The sequence below is a fragment of the Anastrepha obliqua genome, chromosome 3 (genome assembly GCF_027943255.1).
Source record: "Anastrepha obliqua isolate idAnaObli1 chromosome 3, idAnaObli1_1.0, whole genome shotgun sequence".
In the NCBI taxonomy this organism is placed as follows: Eukaryota; Metazoa; Arthropoda; class Insecta; order Diptera; family Tephritidae; genus Anastrepha; species Anastrepha obliqua.
The window spans coordinates 22,015,509-22,039,680 of NC_072894.1; the positions used below are offsets into that span (position 1 = coordinate 22,015,509).

Consider the following 24,172-nt stretch of genomic DNA (forward strand, 5'->3'; position numbering starts at 1 on the left):
AAGTTCCTTATAATAATAAAAGTTTAGGATTTATATATATGTCTGTTTTAATATTATTTTATGTTATTTTCACATTATTTTACAACTTAATAATAACTACAGTTAATTAATAGTTATCTATGTGCTAACTTCGAAACTGTTTTATTTTAAAATATAAAAATCTATTTATTCAGTTTTTAACTTGCCAATTCGTGAATTTTTCTTTGAGTCGTCCACCATTAAATGAAATGCGGCACTTTTAGTTCCGACCAAGTCACCTTATAGCATGCAGGTGTGTACAAGTTAAAATCTGAAAAACAAAAAGAAACATTTTTGTTTCTATTTATCCACTATTATCATTATATTTGTTGCTATAATAAAAATAATGGTAAATTTTGAAATAACTTGTAGATAACTTGTTCAGTAAATAAAGTACTAAAATTACCCAAGAAAAATGTAACTCTTTGAGAGCACGCCCCACTTCAAAAGTCTATGTTTATGAAGTTTTCAACAACAGTCGGTTCTACGTAAACGAAACGACCCGGATTTATAACCGGTCAAAGACTGTCACTTCAACAGCATTCCTCGCTTATGTATGCAGAATGTTTATGCCGCTACAACAACAAACAACTGTTTTTGAAGTGGCAGTCTTGCTCTACCTTGTCTAAATCGGCATTTTTGCAATATTAAATGCTGGCGTCAAGTTCCTAGAATGACAGAACGACAGAACGACGAAAAATATTGGTATGTTCCGAGCCAATTTATAGAATTATACGTGCATTCAAATAACTAAAATTATCAACTCCTTGCTTTTCCAATACACAACGAAAGGCAAAATATATATACATATTTTCCTTCAATTGGTGTCACCAATTCACCATTCCATTTATTTCATAAAAGCTAAAGGTAACCAGTTGTAAAAGCTAAGAGTAGAAAAAGAGTTGAGTTTCAGTGAATAAGAACCATGATTTCCTTGAAAATATTTATTCAAGATTTTGGATTTCTAAAGAGATTTGAGGGTTGCTATTTCTGGCTTTGGACACTTCTAATGCTGTCGGTCGTGGAACAACTGATTACAAAAACTCTTTAGCACCGTAAAAAGAACAGGTACAATGAATTTTCTCGTGGTGGCTGTTCTCTCACCGCCGTCCAATATCAGTTGTGTCAGTCAGTGGAGCATATCTCAAGCCTTTGCAGATGTCTGCCTTCTCTTCTAAGGCCTTTTTTGATGGTGAGATAGATAGATAAGATAGATGATGATGATCGCTGACCGCACCATATCGGCAAGGCTTGATGAACAGCAGCAGCAAACACATCACCAACAACGACAACAGCAATAACGATCCCATGACAGTCGGTTCTGCGTTACCGGAACGACCCGGTTTTATATCCGGCCAAGGACTGTCACTTCAGCAGCATTCCCCATATATGTATAGGGAATGTTTATGCTGGTACAACAATAACATCAACAACAGCAGTAAACACACCACCAACAACATCAGCAACAAAAACCACCACGGTAACCGGTTCTACGTAACGGAATAATTCGACTTTTCCCTACCAAGGGCTACCATTCCAGTTAACTAACCCTACTTAGTGCAATGAATTTCACCCCCGTCACCGCTTCTATTTCGCTCAACACGTTAGAGCCTACCCTAAAAAGGTTGTCGCCGTGCGAACCACCCCTGATCGCTTGAGCCTCTCTCCAATTAAAAAATTTCAGTAATTTCATAAAATTCGAAACATCGCTCGGCAAAAAATTATCACAAATTAACGATAATTTCGAGCCCACTCATTTATCACCATTTTCGTCGAAACAGCATGTTTCCTAGGCATGTTTCACTGAGCTTGTCAGAGTTTTGTGAACTACTACAACAACGTATTTAATACAATATATTAGTTTGAGGAAAATTAAATCCATTATTTTTCCGTACAAATGTTTCACAAATGATTTAAAACTGTTTTATGGGCGTTCTTTAGCTCCTGGGCAATGCTATGACTACTAACATGGCGGTAAATAATCGAATTATTTCTGTGATTTTATAAACATTAACATTGAACGGAATCAAAGGAACCAAAATTGCAGGTAATTAGCTGTTACAATATCGGCACCATAAACACCATTCACAATTTCAGCAGTTTGGCGTGCCATTTCGCTTTTATCAAAGAAAAACTGCTAAAATGTACCGAATTTTCTCTTTGCTGACTTCCATTGTTAACACCCTGTAACTCACAACTGAATGGAACAAACAAAAAACAGCAAATGAATTTGTTTAGTGTGAAATGTCACCTTGACAACCACCATAAACTTTAAATTGTTTGATCGATACTTTACAAAACATCGATTACCACAGCCATCTATCGAGAAATTAATGAATTTCTTTGCCCCCAATAACCCCAACATTACAGCCGGTTTGGGACTTAATATGCCACAAATATATATGTATAATAAATATGTTTTACTCACTCTAAAAATTCCAATCATCCGCAATAATTGTACAATTAATGCTTTCCTAAAGCCACTCCTATTCCGCGGGTTTATTCTCCGCCGATTGCTGCATTATATCTTCTAGCGGAAAGAAGTCGCCACCACTACTGCTTCCAACACCAGCGCTACCGGTTGCAGATACACTGTTCTCGCCACCACTACCACTAGCGGCCGCTTCACTAGTTGCCGCTGAAGATGCTCCGGTTGTTGCTGCAGCACTATCCGCCGATACCTGTGGGGCTTCTTCTGTCGTCGCAGTTGATTCTGCTTCTGTTTCTTTTTCCAGAGAAACATGCTGTTGATCTTCTTCACCGCCGGCACCCTCCATCATTTGCTGTTGCACTCTAACGATCGGTTGACCATCTGCAGTATACGACACCGAAACAGGTATCCGCGTACCATCTTCACCAATAACATGAGCGCCTTCACCTAATTCACCATCATGCCCTTGCTGAATTACCAGTTGTCCATCGGCGTTCAAAAGGGAAGCATCAATAAGCTGTGTCTCATTGTTTTCCCCTTGCACTAAAACCATTTGGCCATTTGCGTCTGTCATCATTTGCAATGTTTCACCATCAAGGCCGTCGCCAGATTGCAATAGACCCGCACTTTGCAGAAGTTGCTGGATTTGTTCGGGATCCTGCACAAGTATTTGGTTACCTTCAGCATCGGTAATGATGTGATTGTCCAGCTGCAGTAGCTGGCCATTTTCATTAAGTATGAATTTTATTTGACCGCCTTCAACCTGCGCTTGCATCGCCTCATCCAATTCCATTGCAACTTGCTGTTGATGATGATCTCCTTCGCCTCCCGCAGTATGTTCAGAATGGGTATCGCCATTGACATCGGAAGTACTGGCAGTTGTCGCACTTGGCTCCTCAGCAGAACGTGCTCCACTTTCCGATTCTTTAGATGGTTGTTCCACTTTCTTCGGTTTGTCTCCGTCGACCCTCGCATCTTCGTCTATTGTTTCACCACCTTTTTTGGTTTCCGCCGAAGAAGTTTCTTGCTGCGCTGCTTGTGTTTGCAACTGCTCTTGGTTATCATTATCATCATCTAAACTCGGCATGCTGACAGGGGCAGATAGTTTCCTGTCAACTGCAGTATTACTACCGCTCTCCTGTTCTTCCTTGCCACTACTGCCGCCAGACTTATCAGCCGTTGTGGAGGTTAAACCTTCGTCAGGTTGGTCTAAAACTGGCATATCTATGCTAACGGATACGGGCGCAGTGCTTGTCGGTGCAGATTTAGAACTCTACAAAAATACAAAAAATAGTGTATGAGTAAAAAAAGGGCAGAAATAACATAGACATGTATATACACAAAATAGTAGTAATTCCAAGGTGGTACAAATTGCTCACCTTGCTAGTCTCTTGTGCACTTCCAGCTTCTGGTTGTGGGATAGTAATATTGAAAGTGATACCACCAGAACCTTGTTGTGATGTTATAACCAAATTGTCACTACTGCTTTGTCCAGGGGCAGATGTTGTGTTCGTAGCTGTGGCAGTATTGGACGCCGATGTTACTGTTATTGTATCACCACCATTATCATTTTTGTCGGAATGCATTTTTTCAAAAATGCTTTCAATATCGGCTTCTACACCACTCACGCCACCTTGGTGAGATGACAGATCACCACTTTCACCACCATCACATTTGTTGTCGTCATTTAGTAATGCAGCAGCACTCGGATGAAGCATACTACTACTTGAAGCTGATGATGTTGACGTGGTAATAGTAGTACCACTGGTTCCTCCGCTACCAACACCTTCTTTATCCTGACGATGCGCTTCCATATGTTGATTATAATAATTCTCTTGTATAAATGTCAGCGAGCATATGTGGCATGAAAAGAAGCGTATATTGTTGGCTGCAGATGGCAGTACGTCCGTGTTGCCCGCACTACTTACAACTGTGTTTACTGTATTGTCGCTCAACGCCTCGTCAATGGTTTCTTGCAACAATTTCTGTGTTGTCAAAATATTTTGAGACGTGGCTTGCTGTTGCTTTGCTGGTACTATCTGTTTCACCACCGGAGCAGACTGTGTAACGATTTGTTGGTGTTGCACAACTGCGGATGTGGTCTGCTGTTGCTGGGGCTGCTGATGCACTTCGAAATGTTTAACGAGCAATTCACGCTTAGGGAAGGACATTGAGCAGGTGCCACATTTGAAGTAGTTAGGCTGATGTTGTTTAGCGTGGATAGTTGCAGCTTCCCGCGTCTCAAAGCGTTGAGCGCACAACCGACATTTGAACGGTTTAGGTTTCACCCCAGACAAATGCTTTCTGAAATGCTCATCAAATAGCGCCTTGTCTGTGGACTTAAATTGACAGTGGTTACATGTGTAGAGCGGTGTGGTCGCCCCAGTTGATATTGATTCACCTGCCGACTGCTGCGTAACTGGAAGTGTTGTCGTACTTGTAACTACAACATTTGTGCTATGATTGGCTTCCATATGCTTTCGCAAAGCTGGCTCATTTACAAAGTTTATGTGACATACAGCACAAGTGTTATCCATAGTTGTGTTGTGTTCCCGCACCATATGCTGTTTCATGCTACCGAAGTTCGGGAAGATTTTCTTACAATTCTTGCACTGGAAATTTTGTGATTTGCACGTTTCGTAGTGTGTGTTAAATAATCGCATATCTGACGTCTTATAATCGCATGAAATACACTTGTAGATTCTAGTTGTTTTGCGTTGAAACGTTTGCGTGCCTCCCACTGATGTATTTGAACTTACACCCTGTGTAGATATTTTCATTTGCTGAACTGCGCTTACAACTAATAACAATATGAAAAAGAGGAAATTGCAATCATCAAAATTGTATAATCCTCATTTAATTTTGTAGTCTATGGAATAGTTAAATTCTTACAGATTAGGGGTAAGTGATTACTTTAAAAATAAAAAATAAAATAAAATAAAAAATAAAAATAAAAAGATGCAGTTTCAATATAGCACAAGCAGTATTCAATTCTATGAAAGAACAATGAATGTTACACAACCGGACTCATTTTGTTATTGGTTCGTTAAAGCCAAAATTTGCAACATGATTATCTTCATCAAGCAAATATCGTATCTGGTATATTGAACAAGGCATATTGAACAAGTAATATCAGTAGAGCAGTGCATTTTGTTTTTGATTTTGTTCCCTAGAATGCCTAAATCTATTATCCCAAATTTGCAGTTAATTAAAAAAATTTAAACCAAACTTGACAATTAAGACAACAATTAAATGCAAAGTTATTCTACTGCTACTACCTTTTCAATGTACAATACCTTAGTACATTTTTCACCGAAATAACGTAATATGAAAAAATAGTTTATCTGTTAAATGCTGTATCGAAATGCAGTCAAATTTACAATCTATATAAAAGTGTATTTTGAAATATTCATTTTATTACCCAAAACTTAGAAAAAAATCAAAAAAATAATGCTTTCCGAAGACCAACAAACAGTTATACAGTATTTATTATTTACAAATAATACAATATTTAGCACTTCGTGTGGCCACCCTTGGTGTCTAACACAGCTTGCAGTTGTCTTGTCATAGAATGTATCAAGTTCCGTTGTTGTTGCTGTTTCATAACCATTAACCCCACATGCATGAGGAATGTTGCTGGAGTGACAGTCCTTGAATGGATATACATATATCCGCGTCGCTCCGGTTACATAGAACCGATTGAAGTGGGAAATTTTTTGCAGCATCGAGCGATATAAGATCCCACATATCCTGAAAAGCGACCTTAACCTCACTTTTACTATTTACGCGGCACTCACATAACTTGGTCTCCATGTACGGCAAAAGAAGCTCTTCTACGGGGTTAGGATCCGGACTGTGTGGAACAGTGCTTTGGAGTAACAGCACTTTTTTAATATGATACAACAACCATTCTTTCTTTAATTTTTACGGCGAAATGTTCTGGGTCACAAGGCAATAATAAAAACTAATATTCATTTGTGCAATATATGTAGCCAAATTTTAAATTACTAGGTAGTCCTATTGGTTTATTATTTCGACGATACAGACACACACCCTGACGCTGTCTCCTCCTTTACCGTCTTATTGAGATGTTTATTGTTCAGCGCACACACCGGCGCACATCAGACAGAAATAAATTAAACTTGGACACATCTGTAAAAATTACAGTACTCAAAAAGTATATATATTCTCTAGAATATTGAAAACGTTTAGAAATATGTTTCGTTGCAAAATATGGCTTGTTATGCTGCGTTTGAAAATGTGCTTTCCTAATGGCAGCTTCTTTCACCCTTCTTTAACGATAACTGTAGTGAAAGCTTTGTGGTCCTCCTAAATATAAACAAGCAGTTGTTCTTTCTTGCCTCCTTACCAATATTTAAGGGGGTCTTCTACCGTCACGGTTTGAAAAAATCGATTTTTTTTTTTTTAGATTTTTTAAAAGCTACTAATGTTAAGAGTATGCTATAAAGAGGGTTTTATGAAAAACATGTTCCTTCATGAGCATTTCGGGGAGAATACATGCATGCGCGTGGCATTTTCGAGCGTTTCTTTATCTTTAAACGCCTTTTCCCGAAAGTTGACTTTTTTTCAACTTTCTGGTCACACATCTACTATAAATATTTGTCGAATTCATTCCATCTTTTTTCCAGTTATTCAGTGAACATCTCGCTATGTTTTCCCAGACCACTTTTTTCAATTTTTGATTAGTTTAATTTTACGGGCCTCTAAAGTGTAAAAAAAAGAGGAAATTTTCAAACTTTTTTTTTAAAATCACGCATTTTTTACAAATTTCAAAATATTTAAAATCGCCACTGGGAAAACATAGCCAACGCTACACTTTATGATAAAAAAAAAAAATTTTTTGATTTCAGATAAGTAAAATGGTCGATCGCGTGCCACAAAGTCGCCTAGGACATTTTTACAAGGGCAACCTCGAGGACGGTTCAAGGACACAGGGCCAAAGAATTCGATTTGAAAAATATATTTTTAAATAGTGCAAACTTGTGCAAATTAAATAAAAAAAATCTGATTTCATTATCTCAAGTGGTTGCTTTGTAATTAATTCCCAAAAATAGGCCCGAGATTAAGGCGCGACGGTAGAAGACCCCCTTAATAGTTTGTTTATTTGTTTTTTTTTTTTTTTTTTCAAAACATTATTTAAAAAATCATACACCATTTAAACACAAAAACGCACAATCACAACAGATTCAAATATAGGTGCTTACTAAATAAATGCATTTAAAAAGTTGCCAGCGCAACTATTTGTACACATTTTTTATTTTTTTTTTTTTTGTAGTAATCGAGTAAAAAGTGCTGTTAGATCTTTTTAAGTTTATGGTAATAAAATGAGCTTTTCCGAATAAAATGTTTATACCTATTGAAAGATAATAGATTAGCTTAATCATTGCACTTTGTATTTTAAAGTTTTTAGTTACTTTTGGTTGCAACTTTAAAGTTTACACGGTTTTGAAAATAATGCATACCAAAAACAAAACCCTTTGGTGTACAAGATTTTTTAGTTCACTGTATGTACATATAAAATATGTATGTATGTATTTATGTGCCCATTTATTTTAATAATCATAAGAACATACCTGGGGGAGATTGTTTTCCTATACTCGAATCACTAGACACAGTATGTAGAACTTTGCGTACGCGTCCCAGATCGCTACCGGTATCTTCAGCAGTACGTCCAACTGCTCCACTATTTAATTTCTGCATTTTAATAGGGGGAGATGTGGCCCCACCTCCACCACTATCGTCATTTAACCCATACTTCTTATGGAGTAAATTCATTAAGTTGGTCCGAACACGCTCCACGTCATTCTCTAACCGATCCAAATAATTAAGCAGGTTGGTACAACGAGCGCAAACAACATCATCTACGCTTACAATAACCATGAAAGCATCACCCACAAGTTGACCAATTTTATTTGGGAACTTAGTGGCAGTATGCGAAGTCTGTGTTTCAGTTAGCAAATTTTGTTGTTGACTTGAACCCAATGCATCATCGCACACATAGCAACGATTTGTGCTATTAGTATTTGTTTGCTGTTGCAGATTATGTGTGTTACTGGATGTCACAATACCTGAACCAACTTTCTGTTTTAAAATGCGGGGTTGACTGAGGCCCGTAACGGTCACGGCCCCGCTCGAATGTAAGTTATGAATTTTGCGCACGGCGTTATTCATTTGATTATTCATTGTTTGCTCGGTAACAACAAGGAATATGCGCCACCACGACGCGTTTAAAAGACGTCAATGTAGGATATTTTCTCTTTAACAAGTCCACAACTATAGCAATGTATTTACTTCTTCACCACTTATTTGCCTGAAACAGATAAAACATATAATATAATGTGAATGTTTTACATCTTCGAAAAAAGGAAGCAACATATTTTTTTATTTTAATTATAGCGATAACATAAGAAAATATTCCCAAAACAAAGCAGTTGCTTCCTTTGGTTAGTTATAAAAAAGGCCAGCGGTTATTGGACTTTTTTCTCGCATACCATGTGTTACGCATGGTTAGAAATAACTTTTGGACGCTCTGGTTCAAAAATGTGCGTTGTTATCACTACAGATTTACTATGTACTTAATTATTGCACTTAGTATTTTAAAGTTTTTAGGTGAGCAATTTTATAATAGGACTATGAATAAGTTCGTGCGGTTTTACAACAGATGGCGTAACTTGATTATTATTCCATCGATCCACATTTCCAAACATTCATTGGAGAGCTACTGTCGTAAGGCACAAACGTCAGTATAAGTTTTTTATTTGAAGCGTAAACAACAATATTTTTACCACACTTGAAAATGTCGAATTTCGTGCCAAATAATGTGTTTTTGCGGGGAATTCTTCTTCATTATTTTAATATGAAGAAAAAAGCAGCCGAAAGTCATCGTATCTTGGTGGAAGTTTATGGTGAGCATGCTCTAGCTGAGCGAACGTGCCAGAAGTGGTTTGCACGCTTTAAAAGTGGTGATTTTGGCTTGGAAGACGAAGAACGCGAGGGTGCGCCGCCAAAGTTCATGGATACCGAATTGGAGGAATTGCTCGATCAAGATCCGGCTCAAACGCAAGAAGAGGTTGCAAAAACTGTGGGAGTTGATCAATCAACCATTTCCAAACGTTTAAAAGCCATGGGAATGATCCGAAAGGTAGGCCATTGGGTGCCGTATGAATTGAAGCCAAGAGACGTTGAACGCCGTTTTATGGCATGCGAACAACTGCTTCAACGGCACAAAAGAAAGGGTTTTTTGCATCGAATTGTGACTGGCGATGAAAAGTGGGTCCATTACGACAATAAAAAACGTCGGACAACGTATGGATACCCTGGCCATGCTTCAACATCGACGTCGGCGCAGAATATTCATGGCCTGAAGGTTATGCTGTGTATCTGGTGGGACCAGCTGGGTGTTGTGTATTATGAGCTACTGAAACCGAATGAAACGATTACGGGGGATGTCTACCGACGACAATTGATGCGTTTGAGCCGAGCACTGCGAGAAAAACGGCCGCAATACGCCGATAGACACGACAAAGTTATTTTGCAACATGACAATGCTCGGCCACATGTTGCACAAGTGGTCAAAACATACTTAGAAACGCTCAAATGGGATGTCCTACCCCACCCGCCGTATAGTCCAGACCTTGCGCCATCCGATTACTATCTCTTCCGATCGATGCAACATGGCCTGGCTGACCAGCACTTCCGTAATTACGATGAAGTCAAAAAATGGATCGATTCGTGGATTGCGGCAAAACCGACCGAATTTTTCACAAAGGGAATCCGTGAATTGCCAGAAAGATGGGAAAAAGTAGTAGTAAGCGATGGACAATACTTTGAATATTAAATTTGTAACCATTTTACGTCAATAAAGTTTCAAATTTCGAAAAAAAACCGCACGAACTTATTCATAGTCCTATTATTATATAATCCTAGTTACTGAAAGGGGTGCCACTGATAAGAGATGACAAGGAATGGAATTGTAGAACGTCGAAAATTTCCAAGCACTTGACAATCTAGAAAAAATGGAATTTTCTTAGTATGTAAATAATGTGAAAGGTGGAAATTTTATTGAAGAATTAGCATTTCAATACAGTTTAATTCACTTCAATTTCTTCGTTGGTGTTTAGGTTATATTTTAATTAGGATTAAACTAAAAAGTTAAATTAAAATGTGTTGGTCTTCCAATTTTGAATTAAATGAAAATTGATTTTTAAATAATTGAAAAGAGTATAAAACTTTTTATTTTAATATGCATATTTTTTTAATTCAACATTTATAATAAAATTAAAGAATGGATATGAAATGTGTAAATTTTCTAATTATTACTAATTATTAATTCTTCAATATTTATTTCATGTTCATATATGTATTTTTGTCTTCACCCGTCAGAGTACTGCTGTAACATCACGAGAACAGCTAGACAATAAATTGTAATTGCAATATCTTCGCGGGAAATGCTGCTCTGGAGCACGAAATTATTTGTAAAAAATATGTTTGGCCTATTGGTCTGTTCATGAAGCAAATAATTTGTAGCAATTGTTACAAATTATCAAGTTTGCAAAGTAGGGTAAAGTGTAGATGATAACAAAAAAAAAATACCAATTAAAATTTGCGAATTGAGTGAAAGTTCTAAATTTAAATAAAAATTTTGATTGAAATGGAGAATGTAAGTAAATATACTTTATTTTTATTAAACGACAACCCTAGCCGCCTTTGCTGCAGTTTACGAAATACAAATCGAAATTATTCAAAGTATTTTTGTATTTTATGCTTGTACTTCTTGGTTATTACCGAATTTGGCAATATATACCTATACATAGCATATATGCATAGACGGGAGCAAGGAAAATATAATATGAACATTCCTGGATTGCCACAATACAATTGCTAATGGAATGTTCTTCATCTAACAGCGATGATGAAATCGTACAAATTATTGATGGCAAAATTAAATCCTCTGATGCTAAGCACGTTATTGTTAGAAAAAAATTTAACCTTTTATGCTTTTTCCCACTAACAATTTCATCAGCTGTTCGTAAAACTTAATTAGCTTCGCGGTCATGTATTTATTTTGAAAAATATTTGAATATTTTGAAATTGTGAAATGACGCTTTGCCACAACGTACTGAAATATGTTTTATTGTACGTATTTCAAATTCAAGGATTTTGATTTAATTATAATTATAAATCTTAAAACTCCTTTCAGCGTAGACCTTCGAACGTGCTTAAAAAAATAACTCGCATCAGTCCAATACCGGCTTACGATGTCCATAGTATTTTGTGTAAAGTTGACTTTTACTTCCTATATCGCTTTTACTCGTCATGTTTTCTTTGCGTCTGTCCCGTCAGGAATTTTTCAAAATATATATGCAGCCGCCGTAGCCGAATATGTTGGTGCGTGATTATGATTCTGAATTCTAAGTACATAGGCTCGAATCTCCGTGAAACACCAAAATGAAGAAAGGAGTTTAAGTGCCGAACATCAGAAAAATATAAGCTTAGTATTTTCAACAGATTTGCAAACGTTTCTAACTGCTACAATACTCCATCCTCCAAAAAAATATGTAGTAGGTCCTCGATAATGAATATGGTAATCATATATCGCCCCTGCAGATTGTGATTACTCCTCTGTCTGTGAAGAAATTTTGTTATTACCCTGTCAAATCTTTTCCGTTGTTTAGAAAGTGTCAGTACTGCACTGGACGCTACCTCTAGTTACATTCCGGACCTTCTTCGATGAGGTGCCACCGATTTCTACGACCTTAGAGCACCTTGGTTGTCACTACAGACCTGATTTTATGTCCAGAATGGCACACATTGCCTTTGCTTGTCATCTTATTCAGGTTATATATTTTAGTCCTGTACTTCACGGAACAGAACTTTCCTTATTTTAAATCATATTTGGAAAAAAGCCACAAAATATAGTGCGGCTACCTAATAAAGAAAAAATTTCAGTTATTTTTTTCTTTCTTTTATCATCTTTATCTTCTAAAGTACCATCTTTGCAGACCACAGTTTAAGAAGCTCTGCACTAGACGACTTTCGATCAATTTACCCCTAGTATTTGTTTCGTCAAATTTTAACGAATAAGTGACACATGCTTTATGACAAAACCCGAATTTTACCTCAGGTCACCATGAAGTTTAGTGAACGGGACAAATATATTATTAAATAAGGGATAGAAAAGTGCCATAGTTTGGCATCCGGCGACTACTTTTTTTTTACCATTTTATCAATTACATATAATTATATTGTAAAAAAAAAACGAGCGGTGCCATTTTAATTATACCCATATATGTGCATGTGAATATAAATAAAAATCGATTCTTTACACAACAAAACATGATAGGATATATTTCAGAAAAATGCAACTATTTCGAAAAAACAATAAAACCACGTAAGTCTATAATTAGTCTCACACTATTGCATTCTTTGAAGGGCCGATTCTAAGCCCGGTTCAAATATTCTTGTTCTTGCACATTTAAGTGCCATTGACAAGACCCAAACGCACGTTTCAATCACAAGAAAAAAATTAAACCACTGAAACAAATCTAAAATTTATCCAAGTATGAACTTTTATGTAAATTTCTAAATATGCAATTATTCAATCAGGCGGGAGAATCACCTTGTGTCTCGAACAATATTCAACTTGTTTTAAGGTATACCATTTTTATCTATTATATTTAACTACTTCTGAAAATTATTTTCCACAATTTTCTTACACAAATTAGTTCTCTCTCCAGCAACACTTTACCGCAAACACCATCAATTTCATACTGTCCGCTACTGTACGACAATCATCAAGCCACAAAATGAAAATCAACTTAACGAACAAATCGAAGCATGAGCAGATGCAGCTAAAATTGCTGCCTCTGTCTGCCTACCTGCATACATCAAAGTTTCCATCTTTAACACGCTACAAAATGGCTTGGATTGTCTATTCCAATACTTTAACCACAATTTCCGACATATTTTCTTTATAATTCATTTACCTATGCCTAGAACTTTGGCTCTTCTATATTTAACTGCTATTGCTTATGAACACACCACTGCGACCACAAAAAAGCAACACTGTACAAAAATTGCCGTTGCGATCAAGAAAATATTCCAAACGCCTAGAACTTCCGTACGAAAATGCCCAAGTTAACGTACAACCTTCGCGTTCGTTCAATTTTTCTACGCCATCGATAAGAATTACTGCTTGCGAAACGAATGTACGAGAGAGACGAATATAAAACACAAAACATAACTGACCGAAAATCAAAAATTCGTCAAGCACAAAACCAAAATGGCGGACCCGCTATATTCGTTAAATTTCTACAAAAAAAAAAGAAAAGATGCCAAGTGTGACTATACTGATTTTTATGCCGCCAATCCTATATTCCAAACCATCTAGTTAATTTAATACACACACAAATTAAATTATTTAAATAATCAAACTACATTTACCATCAATATTCTTAATAAATATCCACTGTTCACTGAACGATATAAAATTAGCAGTCACCCTCGAATACCACAGCGAAGCAACGCCGCGTTGCGCTGCAACAGAATAAAAGCGACGCAAAATTCAACGTACGGTTTATTACACGTACAGAAAAAGTTCTTTACTGTATCGTTGCTTTCCCAATACTGACTGGCAGAGCCGTGAAAATGAAGTAGCAGAGTGCTGCATAGACGTTGGCAGAACACTGAGGGATGCCAAGAAAACTCAAACTTCTGTTTCACGTTTTCATATACATACATATCGCTCATTTGCAGTAAGAGTATCATAATTCAGAAAACCAAAATATCGAGAAAAACTGGTTCAAAGTTTTCAATTACTATGTCCCAATAAATAAAAGGAAATACATAATTTGTTCTAATGAGATACTCTTCATTGATAATTCCAGGATTTTTTTACACAGCATAAAAAAACAGTTTGTGGCCATTTCTGTATACATACTTAACCAAAATTTATTTTTTTGGATTATGACATTTTTGCGGCAAATGAGCGACACGTATATGCTTGTGCATGCTGTACTTTTTGCTTTTTGTAGAAGAAATGCGGTGGCGGACACATTCGTTTTGAAATTTAACACTACAAATTTAAGTTTTTTGTAATGTAAGTAATGACAAAGAAAGAGTAATATTAATATAATATTTTCAACTATGTATATTCTTCATTTACGTAATGACCAGTTGAGATCACAATGTATACCGGTTATTGTATACGAACTACTTGATAAGAAAATGCCGGCTGGGAATACATATCTTCCCGCGTTTTGCACATACATACATACCTCCATGTACATATGTATGTACAATATTTAGTTGTATCACCCCTTTTATTATTCCTTACTCTACAGCAAGTAAATAGTCATTTGATGGGTATATGACAAGGCACATTAAACATTGAAGCAGGAATAAAGTAAAAATAATAAGGGCAATGTATTTTGTTTTTGCTTTTGGTCCGTACAATGTAAAAATCTATAAACAAAAATTGACAGTTGAGAGTAACTTTATCCAAAATTTGACAATTTAGAGACCAAATAAATAGAAAATATTAAATGTGCAACCCTACTGCTGCTACCTGTTTATGTGCCTTGATATACATATGATAAAATGAAATAGGTTGATAGAAAGAATCGAAGCTGAATTAACCTTTCGCTTTATTAAATACATTAAAATGTGCACATGTACTGTCGAGATATGAGCATATGTAAATTTAAATAACGAAGTAACGAACTACTACTTCTTGCCATCACTAGCCCTGGTACGCATGCATTGTTGCTGTTGTCGTTGCCAAGCAACTAGGAGCAACTGAAGACTGTAAACAAAAATGCAACTGAAATTAAAACTGAAAAATCATGCAAATTACTTACAAATGTTCTAAAAAGCGCATAACTTGTTTAAAAAGGTTCAAAAAGTAGACAAAAATGCGTGGAGTGCTTAAATGGGTGCAGAAAATTGAATTCCCGAATACCAAAGAAGACCAAGTCAGGTGAAAACAATGGAAGTAGTAATTGAAACGATGAATGAAAATATCCTTATTTTCTAAACAGTGTACACTCTTTATGTTATCATCCGGAAGGAAAGCAACTGGTTGTGGCAGCTGGCGATCGCGTGCTTATTTACGACCAAGATGGAACTTTATTGAACACTCTAAAAGCTCACAAGGATGTGGTAAATTGTGTGGCTTACGCCCGCGATGGCAAAAAGTTTGCCAGTGGTGCTGTGGATAAAACAGTTATTGTGTGGACAATTCAGTTGGAGGGGTTGCTAAAATATTCGTAAGTTTTCCCAACACCTACTCTACCTTATCGTCTTATGTTGCCTAGTGGAAAGTTGATTTCTTTGCTGCTCGCTAATTTACAGACATAGCGACTCTGTACAGTGTATGTCCTTCAATCCTGTTTCACACCAATTAGCTTCCTGTTCACACAGTGACTTTGCATTCTGGTCAGCAGATCAGAAAGCCGTGCAAAAATACAAAATTTCGACTCGTGTCAATTCATGCACTTGGACCAATGATGGCCAGTATTTGATACTTGGATTAGCTAATGGCAGCATTTCCATTAGGAGCAAAGTAAGTAAATTTTATACAAACTGCATAAAATAGTGAAGAAGTATATATACATATATGTATGTAGATATGTATAGACATTTTTTGACATAAGCCTTACCAATTCTGTAGCTAGGTGAGGAAAAGGGTCGTTTCGATCGTCCAGGTGGCTCAAGTAGTAATGTATTCAGCTTACAATGCTGTCCAATGACCAGTACAGATGTAATCGGAGTAGCTGACTGGAGCCAAACACTTTCATTTCATACTTTGAGCGGTCAAATGATTGGCAAAGAACGGGTATTGGGTTTCGACCCGCTTTGCTTAACTTACTTTCCCAATGGAGAATATTGTGTGGTGAGTGGTTGTTCTGATTCATTGCACTTTTTCACCAAGGAAGGCGTACGCCTGGGCACACTCGGCGAAGGGTTTAAATCCTGGATATGGTCCGTTGCCATTCATCCCAATGGCCAATCGTACACGATTGGCTGTCAGAATGGTACGCTCGCCTGCTTTAACATCGTTTCAAGTACTGTTCATGCATTGTACCGCGAACGCTATGCATTTCGCGAAAATATGTGTGACGTTATAATACAGCATTTAATATCAGGCCAGAAAGTGCGCATCAAGTGCCGCGATCTTGTGCAAAAAATAGCCATCTATAGAAATAGCTTAGCAGTACAATTACCGGAGCGGGTGGTGCTGTACGAATTAAGTTCTGGCGAAGAACAACCGATGCATTACAAAGTGAAAGAGAAGATACAGAAGAAATTCGATTGTAGTCTGTTGGTGGTATGCGCATGCCACATAGTACTATGCCAAGAGAAACGTCTACAGAGCTTGGACTTCAATGGCATATTGCAACGCGATTGGATAATGGACTCTTTCATACGCTACATTAAGGTAAACGATCTATACATTTTTAAACAGCATACAATTTTGTTCGATTTGAGAAAAATATTAAAAAATTATGCCTTTATTATTGAAGGTCACTGGTGGCCCAGCAGGTCGGGAAGGACTGCTTGTGGGTTTAAAGAGCGGGCAGGTATGTATTGTTTGTTTCAATACATATATATTATTACTTATATAAAAATTCCTTAGGTATTTCGTATATTTTTGGACAACTCACTGCCACTTTTGATTACAAATGTCGCCTCAGCAGTGCGATGTTTAGATATCAATGCGAATCGCACTAAAATAGCTGTAGTAGATGATACTGGGCGTCTTGTGGTGCGCGACATTGTTAGTGATACCTTACTTTATCAGGTTCGTATTAATATTTACACATGAATGAGCCACACTGAAATATTGATATTTATAGGATACTGGCGTAAACTCTGTAACCTGGAATACTCATTTGGACTCGATGCTTTGCTATACTCACACCGTTGGTGGCCTTAGCATTCGTGTTGGTAGTCTACCGCCCCGCGGTCCACAGAACATGTTGGGTGTGGTAGTGGGACTATGTGGTGCCACGGCCTTTTGTCTACGGGGCAACGTTATGCACAATATACCATTAGCTTTGGGAGCTACTATGTGGCAGTTCATTGAATCTGGCCTATTTGAGTAAAATAGATTGAAAATCAACCAGCTTTTATGTATTTAAATATGTATTTACAGGGAAGCTTATCAAGTTGCATGCTTAGGTGTAACCACAGCCGATTGGGAAGGCCTCGCTCAGTCAGCTTTAGAAGCTCTGCACCTACATATAGCGCGTGATGCATACGTAAAAGTGCGCAGTCTCCCGTGGCTACAGTTAGTCAATGAATTAAGTGAGAAACAGAAACGTGGTGAAATGCCAAAAGAGGTATTACAAGGAGAAAGCTACGCATATGCTGGCAAATACAAGGAAGCTGCACGACTTTTTCAAAAGTGCAGTCGGCCCATGCGTGCAATGGAAATGTATACCGACTTACGCATGTTCGATCTGGCCCAAGAATTTATTAAAGACGGTTCCGATGAAGCAAAACGTGATTTGGTCAAAAAACGAGCGGAGTGGGCGTACTCCGTCAAAGAACCACGAGCTGCTGCTGAACTGCTATTATCAGCAGGCGAGCACCAGAGAGCTATCGACATTGTAGCGGAGCAGGGTTGGGCAGATATGTAAGTGTTGCATTAAAAATTAGGAAACCCAAGTTTATGCTTTTTTATTTTTTATTAACAGATTATATGATATTGGGCGTCGACTCAGTTTGAGTGAGAGAACGCCACTGGAATCTGTGGCATTCAATTTAAAGCGTTTGAAAGCTTTACCGCTCGCAGCTGAAATATTTAAAAAGCTAGGGGATGAAGCACAAGTAATCCAATTGCATGTTGAAGCGCGCGATTGGGCTGAAGCTTTCAGGCTTGCAGAAAATATGCCAGAGATGTTGCCCACAGTGAACTACCAACATGCTCAATGGCTTGCTGAATCAGATCAATTCATTGAGGCGCATAAAGGTTAGCTTAGCGACTATTGAACTATTTGTTTTAATTATTTTAAAATTAATTTTTAATCAAAAAACTTAGCTTACTTAAAAGCGGGCCGCATGAAAGATGCTAATCGGTTGCTGAAACAGCTTAGCACATCAGCTATCGAAGAGGAGCGTTTTCTAGATGCCAGCTACTTTTACTGGTTGCTGTCAAAACAGTATTTAGACATTTACCATAAAAAGGAGTAATTATGATTTTATTATTATATCCTATGGTTTCAGGGAAGAACAGAGGGCCACATGAACTTATAGTCGTTCATATTATATACACTTGTGCTTACATAATTAAGATACTTGAGCTTTTTAAAATTATATTTTAATTTTTAATATTAATATTCGTAATATTTTTGTTTCGTAAATTTTTTTCAAATATAGTTTATTGTATAACAAAAATTAATATAATTAATTAATCAAAGTTCCAAACTTCACAAAAATTGTCGGCAAAATTTTAAACTTTTTAAACAAGCCTTTTTTTTTGTTTTTTATTTGAAAATTGGAAAAGTAATGAATTACAATCACAATGAATTAAAAAGCATTAGCGACTAGGCCATCAGCTTTACGAAACATAAGTATTTATATAATAAGCCTTTTGTAATTTGTTAAATTATATTCATTTGTTGCATTTGTATGAATTTCGTACAAAGTTTGGAACTTTAATTTATTAGATTTTTGTTGTACAATTTTTAAAATGTAGAAAAAAATTTAAGAGATAACAAAAAGATGAAGTGACTTCATTATGTAAGCACAAGTGTATGTATGTACATATATGAAAATTGTATGTTTCATAGGGAGCAAAATCCCAGTGACCACCATTTCAAAGAGTACCAAAGCCATTTGCGCATCGCCAAAGTGTATTATGCTTATAGCGTAATATTTAATTATATGAAAGAACCATTTACGACCTATTCGCCAGTTAGTCTGTTCAACGTAAGTCGCTTCATATTGAATGAGGTCGAGTATAAAGGTACACCGAAGGGAGTTAGCTTATTGTAAGTAACACAATTTTTATATTCTTTTTCTAATTTTAAAACTGTCAACAAGTTGTAAACACGTGGGCTCATTTTGGCTTTCCGTCCGATTATTTTCTGTCTCTAGCGCGGTTCTATTTACATTAGCAAAACAAGCCAAGCTACTACAGGCAAACAAACTATGTTTGGTTGTTAATAAGCGTTTGCAATCCCTGAAGCCACCCGCCGGCGTTCAGGAGCAAATCGATGTAAGTTTCCTTTTTAAAACTGCAATGCACCTAATCTAATTCTTTTACGGTTCACTGCTCTTACAGATAAACTACCTGAATAGTAAAGCATGCAAGAGCGGTTTCAACGATCCCGAGGAACTGTTGCCGCTCTGTTACAAATGTTCAAATTATAGTCAACACTTGAATGGCAACAACTGTCCGACCTGCAAACAAGATTACATTTTTTCGTTTATCTCATTTGGTAAGTCCGTGGAGTATTGAATTTAAAATTGTAACCCTAAATGTAACCGTTTAATTGATGTTTTAGAAATTTTACCATTAGTGCAATTTCATCCTGAAGTAGACATAAGCGATTCAGAGGCAGAACGATTGTTACTCGCCCCACCAAAGGCGGCTGAGGAAGGCGATCCTTTTAACGAGGTATGTCTTTAATATCGAGGGGTATCTTTAAAATTGATTTTAATGTCAATATAATTCTAAACAGGATGTTGCAAGCGCATTACCACTAAGCCTCGATCGCAACGCTTTACGCGCTATACATCCAAGCCACATTTTAATAGTTAAACGCAGTGAAAATAATTTGAAAAATATATACTATCGCAACATTTTACCGGATTTGCAAGTTACATTTTGTCCAGAATGTTTATTGGTAAACTATACAAATGTCCCTGACCTATACATATCTTTTTTGCTTATAGAAAATTTATTTATAGGTCTTTTATTCAGAAGACTTCGAACTACAGGTGTTACAGAAAGGTCATTGTCCCTTTTGTCGTGCGTCATCGGAAAAATTACTTGATGAATATTTGTAGTAATTGCCTTTAGTATAGGAGCACGTAGTTTGATTATATTTCTGCACTGGCAGTTTAAAGTGTCTTTGTAAATGTTTTGTTAGGCTAAGATGGCATGCCGCGCACACTTTTGCAGAATCGAAATCTAAAAACATTTATCTTATTTAAGTAAAAAATTCCATCATATACATAAATAAACCATGTATGTGTATATATAACCCACTTTATGTACATTGCACCCAAATTAACAATTTATTTAATAAATTTCAAAATATAATCAAATATTATACTAACCATTTTATAGCAATTGGTTTTTACGACCATGTCTCCTCTTGATATCTCCGACTTTTCAGCATATGTTCCAAATATTCCTCATCACCGTCCAACACTTCAATAAATGCTTCGCGAACAGCTTTAGGCATACTGTTCGAAGAGCCAGCCACCATTATAGACGCCATTTTTTCCAGAATTAATTCACTCATTAACGCTTTTTCTTGTTTTATCAAATGTTGAACATATACTTTACGTTCCTGATCACGTGAAAACGCTACAAATATTGTACAGAATTCATCTAATTGCCAGCGTGTAAAATCTTCAACAAAGTGATAGTCCTTCGCTTTGTTTCGGCAACCAAAGAAAACAACCAAATCGCCGATTTTGGCGCCATTTTTTTGTTGTTCCTTCCTGTACTGTATGACGCTACGAAAAGGTGCAATACCGGTACCTGGGCCTACCATTATGATTGGCGTTGCCGCCTCGACAGGCAATGACATTGTTCCACTTTTTATCACACCCTTTACTATACTCCCGACAGACAGCGTCTTTAACCAATTCGAGCAAAGACCAAGGCGCGGAAGTGACATTTTTGTTTTATATTCAACCACTGCAACAAGAATATCAAGCGAACAGCTACTAGGCATTGAAGCTATTGAATAACTGCGCGGTTGTATCATAGTAAATAATTCGAACAGAATCGGAAGTTCAAGCTTCGATGTGCTATGCCGGAAGTCCTGTAAAACTTCAAGAATTGTACGTCGTGGGCGATTTACATAATTTATAAGATCATCTAGTCCCTCTATTGAAGTAAATTCTTCCAATTTTTCTTTTTCCAACTCATCTTCGCAATTCAACGACAAGAGTTCAAAAGCACGTTGTCGTGGGCATGCATTTAAGTCCCATATATACTTTGCTAGCATACGAATATTTACCGGCTTTGCGTAAGCCAATGGTACAGGCATATCATCATAAACTGTTTCCAATTTTACTATAGTTTCTTCATTAAAACCTAAATTGTGTTCCTTCACCAGTGCAAAAAACTGCGACACTTGCTCATCTGAATTGGCAGGGCGCAAATCTAACACATCACCAGCATTCCATTTAATAGAGGATGGAAAACTAAAACTTAAAAATCGCACATCTTGAAAATGATCAGCAGCAGTGGTACGCAGATTTTCTTTTAAAGTAAAACAAATAGCTTCACTCTTCAGTGGCCATTCCAGATGAGTCTCTTCCACCAAAGATGTTGCAGGCTCGACAATTGTTGTATTCCATTTGAAAATCTTCTTCGCCTCGCCATTCTGCTTCAATTTTTCATATGATAATGACTTCCCTAATTTCTGCCACAATTGTGCAATCCACGGCAAAGCTGTCGCACTAAGTCCATGATCGTGCTGATCATCACACAATCCTAAATCTAATATAGGAATAGCGCCCAACTGCATAAGGCGCTTGTTCAATTTTTTGGCAGTAAAATTAAATTTAGCGTAACTCGAATCTCCTAACCCCAAACAAGCAAAATTCAATCGTTGTAGTGAATCTGCTGGCAAGCTTCGCCGCAATAGAAATCTCCACGTTTTTCGCATGTTATCCGGTTCGTCGCCATTACCTGTGGTGGCTACGACGAAAATAGCCAATTTCTCCTCTATCAACTGCTGCACCGGATATTCATCCATCGGTAGAACTGGCCCATTAAAGCCCCACGTTTTTGATTCCCGCCAAATTTGTTCGGCCACATTTTGAGCCGTGCCAGTTTGACTTCCATACAATATAACCATACGCATTTTCCTAACTGAGAATTTTGACTTCTTTTTACCAATATATTAAAACGTGAACGTGAATGTGAATCTAACCCGGCACAAGGTAGTTTTCGGTCAGTTTCGCAATGAACCAGCTGTCAGCACAGATTTCCTTAACCCTACATCTCCTCTGACAAAAATGTATAACTTACTACTTATAACAAAACATATATTGCGAATAGGCAATTCATTTCTCATGAACAGCAATAAATACTAGCAATTTAGTATTTTGATAACCAATTTTTCATTACGTCGAACAACATCAAGGCGAATTGAGTATTAGAGGTGGCGTCTTTCCAAAACAGTTACTTTATTTGTTGCGATTTTGAGAAGTCTGACGACAGGTCCCTTTCCCGAATACAAACCAAACGACCAAGACAAACAAAATGAGGAGGAGAAATTACATAGTGAGTTACAAACTAATCAAACTAATGAAAACGAAGAGCCGTGTGTTAAATTGTGAAAGCATTTGAAGGCTTTATAATGCAGTTTGCCTGCGGAGGACGCCGTGGCTAGAAAGTATGAGTGTGTGCGTATTATTTCTTGGGTTTCGTTGCTTTCATTGCTTTCGCCTACTCTTCTTCTTCACAATCAAGTAATTCCCCTTCCTTTGGTTGTTTATTCATGGACTCTTACAACACAGCGAATTCGGGTGGTGCAATCAATTTCTCTATCGTTCTTGATCTAAAAATATGTCTCTTCTATTCACCATTTCCCCGCTCGCTATCTTTATTCTCAATTACCTTTACGAAAAATTTGCGTGCGAAAGCAACAACAAAGTTATCGAGCAAGATTCGCCGCGCTAGCGAGTATGGCTGTAGCTCATGAAACTGGTACAATTGACTGCCGTACAAACACGTGAAATTTAAGACAGCTCTATTCCCGAGTTGCCAGCATATTTTGAATTATACAAGTTGCTTCATGTATTCGTCACTTGCTAACGCTTGGCGCAAAGAAGAAGAGGCCTAAGGTTATCGAGTAAGATTCGCCGCTAGCGAGTATGGTTATACCTCATTAAAGTGGTATAACTCAGAGTCGTACCAGCACATGTTATTAAGGCTGCTTTATTCCAGCGGTGCCAATATATATTCAATCATACCACTTTCTTCAGTTATTCGCCACTTGCTAACTCTTGGCGAAAGAAGAGGCGTTATAACATGGTAAATGTCCAAGGCACGTCTAATACAGAAGGTGGTGCCTTCTGAAAACCGTTACTTTATTTTTCGCTACCGTTGATGTCATGCAACATTATAATACAAAACAAAACAAGAGAATGGAAGTGAAATTACAGGATTATAAACATTCAGTGAATAGGTTGGAAATGTTGTGATTTGTGAGATTCAAACTAATGTAACTTATGTAAAATGGTGAAAGCATAAATTAATATTTTGTCTCCATTCACTAAATTTTCACAAACATGTGATTTCGCCGCCTCTTGTTTATTTTGTATTCGAAAGGGACCTGACGTTCGACTTGTCAAAATAGCGAAATATAAAGTCATTTTTTCGGAAGACACCACCTTCTTTATTCAATGCGCCTTGGACATTCACCATGAAACTGGTGATAACAAACAACAAACTGACGATAACAAGATTAAAAATAAGGTCGATTTCTACTTTTCAGTATTTTTCTA

General features: G+C 37.0%; 2 protein-coding genes across 6 annotated transcripts; one reads left to right on the forward strand and one right to left on the reverse strand.

Moving 5' to 3' along the window:
• Positions 1–29: 29 nt before the first annotated feature.
• LOC129242878 (NADPH-dependent diflavin oxidoreductase 1) lies at positions 30–22,730 on the reverse strand. Of its 5 annotated transcripts, none has more exons than XM_054879775.1 (5): positions 13,913–14,104; positions 8,044–8,780; positions 3,829–5,249; positions 2,447–3,722; positions 30–289 (listed from the first exon to the last, which is right to left on the reverse strand). In XM_054879775.1, the coding sequence occupies exons 2-4, from the start codon at positions 8,651–8,653 to the stop codon at positions 2,505–2,507; spliced, it is 3,249 nt and encodes a 1,082-aa protein (XP_054735750.1). In that variant the 5' UTR covers positions 8,654–8,780; positions 13,913–14,104; the 3' UTR covers positions 30–289; positions 2,447–2,504. The 5 variants fall into 5 exon arrangements, with proteins under 5 accessions (XP_054735750.1, XP_054735751.1, XP_054735752.1 ...); XM_054879776.1 differs by lacking the exon at positions 13,913–14,104 and adding an exon at positions 13,456–13,594; XM_054879777.1 differs by lacking the exon at positions 13,913–14,104 and adding an exon at positions 13,186–13,302.
• Positions 12,745–20,746, forward strand: LOC129242877 (intraflagellar transport protein 122 homolog). Its single transcript, XM_054879774.1, has 17 exons — positions 12,745–12,860; positions 15,214–15,446; positions 15,508–15,735; positions 15,821–16,031; positions 16,140–16,907; positions 16,993–17,049; positions 17,106–17,270; positions 17,326–17,570; positions 17,625–18,107; positions 18,169–18,443; positions 18,513–18,660; positions 19,264–19,464; positions 19,571–19,691; positions 19,758–19,914; positions 19,981–20,093; positions 20,158–20,322; positions 20,387–20,746. Exons 2-17 carry the CDS (start codon positions 15,382–15,384, stop codon positions 20,483–20,485), a joined length of 3,501 nt encoding a protein of 1,166 aa, XP_054735749.1. The 5' UTR covers positions 12,745–12,860; positions 15,214–15,381; the 3' UTR covers positions 20,486–20,746.
• Positions 22,731–24,172: the final 1,442 nt, after the last annotated feature.